The following is a 7224-nucleotide window of genomic DNA, read 5'->3' as shown; positions in this document are numbered from 1 at the left end:
GAGGGGGACTTCCCTGGTGGCGCAGTGGTTAAGAATCCACCTGCCAATGCAGGGGACACAGGTTTGAGCACTGGTCCGGGAAGATCCCACATGCCACGGATCAACTAAGCCAGTGTGCCACAACTACTGAGCCTGCGCTCTAGAGCCCGCGAGCCACAGCTACTGAGCCCATGTGCCACAACTACTGAAGCCCATGTGCCTAGAGCCCGTGCTCCGCAACAAGAGAAGCCACTGCAATGAGAAGCCCGTGCGCCACAATGAAGAGTAGCCCCTGTTCACTGCAACTAGAGAAAGCCCGCGTGCAGCAACGAAGACCCAACACAGCCAATAAATAAATAAAATTAATTAATTAATTAATTTAAAAAAAAAAGAAATGAGGGATGCCAGCAATTATGTTTTTGGTTCAGTATTGTTATTTTTGGAGAGTCTAGCTAAAGCAATAAGATAAGAAAAGGAAATAAGCAATATTCTCACCATTGTTTGCAGATAATATGCTCCTAAACACGCCCCTCTGCCTCAAATGAGGTGTTTTCAAACTATTAGAACTGAGTCACACAGACATAGAGATCAGAATTGTCATTGCCAGGGGGGAGGGGGGAGGGAGAGGGATGGACTGGGAGTTTGGGGTTGGTAGATGCAAACTATTATGCATAGAATGGATAAACAACGAGGTCCTACTGTATTGCACAAGGAACTATATCCAGTCTCCTGGGATAAACCATAATGGAGATGAATAAAAAAAGAAGAAGAATATATATATGTGTATAACTGAGTCACTCTGTTGTAGAGCAGAGATTGACACAACATTGTAAATCAACTACACTTCAATTAAAAAAAAAATAGAACTGAGTCAGTCCTCTTTTATGCCCTAACCTCGTGTACTCTGGGCCCACTTTCTTGCTCTAGTCATGGCTACAGCAACCAGCTGGTTGTGCAGATAGAGCCTGGCTGCTGCTTGGAATGCTTCTGGAGCTCACTCAGCCTACCTGGCACGTGCGCACACATGCAAGAGGGAGTTTGCAGGGCAGCCCTGGAGCAATGAGGAACGGGTGCCAGTGGACACATGCTCCCCTCGCTTCTGTGCATGAGTGGACAGTTCTGATGTTCGTGCTCTACTGCTCCTCAAGTATTCCCACAGCCGTGAGAACTCAACAATGCACCTGGCATAAGATTCCCCCGTCCCTGTTTCTCTTTTCCAGGGCCCCCATTCCTGATCCCTGTGATCACTTCCAAAAATAAACTATTTGCCCACAAGACCATGTCCCATGTCATAGATTCTGCTTTTGGAGGGAACCTGAATTAAGAGAGTTAGTACCAGAAGAGGCTGTAGAAAGCAGAACATTGGGAAAGAATTCTAAGATATGTCACACACCTTTCAGACCCCATTGTAGGAACCTTACTGCTGGTGGTAAGCGAGCTGGTGATGAGCTTTGGCCTGTGGCACAGTTACCGTGACTCACTAGGGGTGGATTAGGATGTCATGCACATGGAAGGTAAAGCACGGGCCTACACGTAGCAGTGGTCCTTTAATCGAACTGAGGCAAGGGTAAGAAGAAGGACTGTGGGTTAGGCTGACTTTTGCTAAGGGCTTTAAAAGCCTCAAATAATAATGACAGGTTCAGACCAGCCAACTATCAATTTAAGGCGCTCTGTGACTGTCCAGCAGCCTCATGGCAACCTGAAGAAACTCTTATCTCCTGCAGGCACAGGTCACTGTATGATGAAAATTGGTCCAGGATTATTCACATCTCTGAATACTGTTGGTTTTATTTTCTCTTCAGCCATGTTTAATCTCCTGTTTAACCTATCAGTGGGTGTTTTGTGTTAATTAAAATAATAAATGATTATATTTTCCATTTCTAGAAGGTTTTTTTTTTTCTTTTTCGGGGAGGAGAATCTCTTTCAAACTACTTGGCCATAGTCTCTTGTTCCTTGCTCATATTTTTAATATTTTATTTCTTTAAACACATACATAATTATTTTGTGTGTCTGATAACACTAATATCTGCCATCTTCTGGATGTGATTTTGTTGTCTGGTGTTTCCAATGGCTCTCACTCAGAGTGACTTCTTTTTTCCTTGTGCATTTTGTGACTTTTTTTTGGACAGTGAGTCCCCTATGTTCTCTCAAAAGTTATCCATAGGGAGTTGTTGAAACCTATATGGAACTTGCATTTCTCCAGAGAATGTTTGCAGTTTATCCTTTTCTAAAAATCGATTCTTAGTTTTGTTACTTTGCAGTCAGAGAATAAGTCTTGTAAGATTTCTCAATTTAGAAATCAACTTGTCTGTCGTAATAAGTATATAATTAACATTATACATTAAGGATGTTCCATGCACTGTTTATAGAAAAGCACGTTCTGCAGCTGACCGCAGACACCGAGGTGCAGGATGTCCTATTGTCACTTAACCTTTATCTCTGAGTCTGTGCTGCCAGGGGGCCAGGAAATTCCAGCTCGGTCAGTTTTGCGGCCCTGCTCCCTCAGGGCTGCACCGGAATGAGGGAGATTCAGTGGTACCCCAAGCCTAGAGACAGGGACAGTGCGGATATCTCATCTCCACTTCCAACCCAGGCCTGCAGGCCCCCTGAAGTCCTAAGGCACCTGTTAGTGCCTGAAACAGACAGTGGGCGGAGTTTACTCAGGTGGACAATCCCAGAAGTTCTGTCCAGCCCCCTCTGTCCCTACACAGCCTTTCTGCTCCGACATCAAGGAATAGCAAGAAGGTTGTGTAGCTGGAGAATAGAAGCTTGAGAGAGACTGGGGCACGGGAGTCAGACCTGGCGGAGCCCCTGTATAAGTAGGGTGATAAGACCCGTTTCCCGGGGCTTTTCGGTTTTTGCCTGCCGCTGGGTGAATGGGTTCATGCTTTCATTGTCCGGGTTGGGTTGGAGTTATGCGGTCACTCTACTCTTAGATCAGGAGGGCCCAATAGAAAGCCAGGGAGGGTTTAAGTGGGGGAGTGAAATGTGATGTACATTTTATCAAGTTCCCCTGTGCTCTGCTCAGTGACAAGAGGGCGCTGGCGGGGGCCAGAGTGAAGGCAGGGGCACGAGGGGCACAGAATGGGTGCCAGGAGCGAGTAACTCGGGACCCTCGGTTGAAGCTCCCTCACCGGTTCCCCCTTCCGTGGGGTCCTCCCGGCCAGGAGAGGGGCCCCGGCGGCGCAGCCCCACCAGGCCTGACCTTGAGCGAGGCCAGTCTGGCTTCCGGCCACGAGACTGGATCTGAAATGGTGGAGAAATGCTGGTATTTCCCGGCTGACGTGGAAGGGATCAGGTTACCTTCTGGTCCCGCGGGCGGAGCGGGCTCTCCTAGGAACCGGTGGCAGGGAGCAGGGAGTGAGGGAGGGGCCCCAGCCGGCAGGCCGACGGGGTACTGGGGAAAGGCGGAGAGCGGCCTGGCAGCTCGGGACCGACTGGAGAGGGAGGCCGGGACGTGGAGCTGGTGGGTGGGAGGCCGGCGCCAGACCGCCCGGGCCGGGGGCGGGGCAGACGCTGCGCCGGGCGCTGGAACCAGGGGCCGGAGAGGGGGGCGCGGGGCCCCGTCCCGGAGGCGGGGCGGGTGACCTCTGAGCCGCAGGGAGCAGATCGGGGCCGGGCGAGGGCAGGTCTGGGCGCGACGGAGGACGCCCACCCCGGCCCCGACGCCGGAGCCAGCGCGCCAGGCCCCCCGGGGTCCCCACCCCTCCGCTCTCGTCCCCGCCCCTCTCCCCCCTGCTTCTCCCTCCCCGCCCCTGCCCCCACGCCCCCCGCGGCCCCGGCGGCCGGGCCCCCGCCTCCGCGCGCCATTCCTCCGGCTGCGCGTCCCGCCGGCCGCGCCTGGGCCATGGCGGGCCTGGGGCCGCGACCCGCCAAGGGCTACCGGGTGGTGCTGCTCGGCAGCGTGGCCGTGGGCAAGACGGCGCTCGCCACGCAGTTCGCCTGCGGCAGCTTCCCCGAGCAGTGTGAGCCGTCGGTGGAGGAGCTCTTCAGCAAGGTGATCGAGGTGAACGCGGCGCCCGCCCTGCTGGAGATCGTGGACACGGTGGGCGCCGAGCACCTGGTCACCCTCAAGGACCTGTACATCAAGAACAGCGACGGCTTCGTGGTGCTCTACAGCGTGTGCAGCGAGGCCTCGTTCGAGGCGGTGCGGCCGCTGCGGGAGCGCATGGGCCGGCTGCGGGGGCCCAAGGCCGTGCCGCTGGTGCTCGTGGGCACCAAGGCCGACCTGGACGCCCAGCGCCAGGTGCTGACGGCGCGGGGCCGCGCGCTGGCCCGCGAGTGGCGGTGCCCGTTCCTGGAGGTCACGGCCAAGAGCAAACTCATGGTGGACCAGGTGTTCACGCAGGTGGTGCGCGAGATGGAGGCCCTGGCCCCGCCCGAGGAAGAGGTTCCGGCCATCCCCACCAACGCGCAGGAGACGTGGCCATCGGAAAGGTTCATCGGCTGATGTGCAAACGGTTCATGATTCCTGTATTCATCGCTTTTCTTGATTTCTGAAGCTCACTTTACTCCTCTGCCTTTTCGAAGAAAGTTATCCAGCTGTAAACAAGTGGTTGCTTCTATATATTGACTCAGATCGGTGCTTCAGACTGTCCAGAGCTTCTTAAATATTTTGTCGAAAACTTTGTTTACCTCTGACAGTACTGGAAGAAGAAATTAAAAATCGATTTTTTTTTTCTTGTATGGAGAGAGTATTACCCTTTTCTTCGAGTGGGATTTGTTGCAGGATTCTTTTTTTTTTTTTTTTGGTCATAATTAACACCTTCAAATGTCATCTGACATTTGACATTGATTGAGGAACATGACCTAAATCGAAGCTTTCCAATCCATGAGGCTTTCATGTGTTCCCCTCTCAATACAGCCTTGAATTGCAGTAGTAATATTTTCCTCTCTGCGTATTTCTAAATATAGTTATGACATACATAGCATTGGTTTGAAAGGGATATTGTATACCCTGGGAGGGGAAAAATCAACTGTGTACTCAGGCAGAGATAGTTCAGCTCTGCCTTCAGTTTTGTAATTGACATCTAGTCGATTTCTGCATCTGTAAATTAAGTGAAAATAAAATGACTCTAGAAGTTGATAGTTTTTAATATTTGTCTTTCTAGAACCTAAAGCTACAATTCCTAAAGTTTCCATACACCATATCTTTGCTTTTCAGTTATTTTTCCGGACAAGTTAGTTGCTAGGGTGAAAATGGCACCACATCTGTTTGTGTTTTGGCAGAGGTGCTTTCTGCAGCTAGTGTTTTTTTCCTTGTCACTTGCCAGAGTCGGATATGTTGTCTGAATACCTGCCTAGTTTAACAGTGACAGGGGTACTGAAGTAGAAGCAAAACGTGAAGAATCTTTTTGCATAGTTTTCACGTAACGATAGAAGAGACTTTTCTTGTACTGGTTTAAAAATATTATTGTTTTATAATATTAAAAACTGGTCTTTGATATGAGTTGCTTGTGTTTATTTGCACAAGTTAACAATTTTACCTCAGCTGTTGCAACAAAATTTTCAAATTTAGGAACCTAACTTAGCCATTTGAGCAAACTTCTAAAAATAATAAACAAGAAAGCTCCGTGCCTGTGATCTGAAATAATTTTGTTAAAGGAAAGTTATCTATAAAGTGATGGTTGTACAAGGCTCTGGGAGTTTTATTTATATTGTATATGATGTTTGACTAGAAGAATGGATTTTAACACAAAAAATAGATTTTAGAACCTAACAGTGCCTGAGAGCCAGTCCGCCCCACAGGAGAGGGCTAGGCTGGGACCTCCCCTGTCTTTTATCCCTTTCTCTTTCCCCTGGATGTTGGGGGCCGGGGCAGTTGGGGTGCTTACTTTTGAAGCCTTGAAACCCAGCTAAGTCACTACTCTCTGACCCTCTGTCTCCTGGGGTCACTCCTCCTGGCAGTATTACCTCACACCCTTTTCCGGAACCATCATTTCTCCAAGGGGACAGTTCAAACACAGGGAGGAGGGGAGGGGGCGGTGGGGTGGTGGGCAGGCAGGAAGCATCTCCTGGCCTCAGCTTTGTCCAAAGCTGCCCCCTCCTCCTGCAGAAGCAGAGGTTATAGAGCCAAGACTGTTCCCTGACTGGGTGTGGGCGGTGCAGAGAAAGCAGGGGGTGGGGCTGGGGTGGGCGGGTGAACAGCAGCTCCTTCCCAGCCCTGAGAGCTGGGCCCCCAGGACTGCCAGCTGGCGGCTCCCCTCGCCCTGCCTGCCCTGCCTTTCTGACTCTACTTGCCTATGCTGAGGCCTCCGGGGAGGTTCTGTGTCCCTGGATCCCAGGCCCTCTGCATGTCAGGCCTGATCCAGGAAAAAATACACAAATAGCCATTTCTTCCTTTAAATTACTAGAACTATCTCAGACTACCACTCAGATCCAAGTGTCGGCTTAGAGCCCAGGGGTGTTCCTGACTGACTGGTCAACGCAGGAATGATCAGCCTCACGTGATCAGCTCCTGTGACCTCAAGAATATGTATGAAGCAGCTTTCTGGGTGTAATATGCTCACACACACACACACACACACATAAAATTAAAGACCCAGATACTAATTTTCTTTCTCTTCCTGCATTTCTAATTTCTAACTTATGCATGTTATTTACAAGTTTCCTGCAGTCCCTCTGGCCTCAACTGAGGCCTAAATAACTCTACGGTGAATTTGCAAGTGGCCGATATGAACAGTTGTCAGGGTACCATGTTACCCGGAAGCACTGTGCCCAGGTGGAGGGACCCATGAAACTGTGGCAGCCAACCTGATAGCTCGAAAGCGGTGTTCAAATCACAAGCCCTTTGTTTAGCACTGGGGAATGTGAAACTGGTTTCCAAAGAGTGTGGAACATTCACTTACCCACAAGCAGGGTGAGTGCTTCTGATTCTCCAAATGCCCTGCAACTCAGGGCACGGACAGATCTTTTTCTTGCCAGTGTGTTATGGTTCAGTTTGTATTATTCAGATTGCTGGTAATGCTGAGAATTTTTTTTTTTGGCCTTGCCACGTGCCTTGCGGGATCTCAGTTCCCTGACCAGGGAACGAACCCAGGCCATGGCAGTGAAAGCGCCGAGCCCTAACCACTGGACCACCAGAGAACTGGTGACACTGAGAGTTCTTTTTGAGGTTTTTAAATGACATTTGGGTTCCTCTTCTGTAAAATGCCCGCTCTTTTTGCCCGCTTTTAAAATTGTGTGATCTGTCCTTTTCTTCTTGGTTCTTGGCCTCTGAGATGCCCCCAGTGATCCCCACCTCCT

General features: G+C 50.4%; 1 protein-coding gene across 1 annotated transcript; it reads left to right on the top strand.

Moving 5' to 3' along the window:
- Positions 1-2979: 2979 nt before the first annotated feature.
- LOC132360011 (ras-related protein Rap-2a-like) lies at positions 2980-5063 on the top strand. Its single transcript, XM_059915067.1, has one exon. The coding sequence runs from the start codon at positions 3827-3829 to the stop codon at positions 4427-4429; it is 603 nt and encodes a 200-aa protein (XP_059771050.1). The 5' UTR covers positions 2980-3826; the 3' UTR covers positions 4430-5063.
- Positions 5064-7224: the final 2161 nt, after the last annotated feature.

The sequence above is a fragment of the Balaenoptera ricei genome, chromosome 2, assembly GCF_028023285.1.
Source record: "Balaenoptera ricei isolate mBalRic1 chromosome 2, mBalRic1.hap2, whole genome shotgun sequence".
NCBI classification, from domain to species: Eukaryota; Metazoa; Chordata; class Mammalia; order Artiodactyla; family Balaenopteridae; genus Balaenoptera; species Balaenoptera ricei.
The sequence above is the reverse complement of the archived record's forward strand: the minus strand, read 5'-3'. Positions and strand labels throughout refer to the sequence as shown.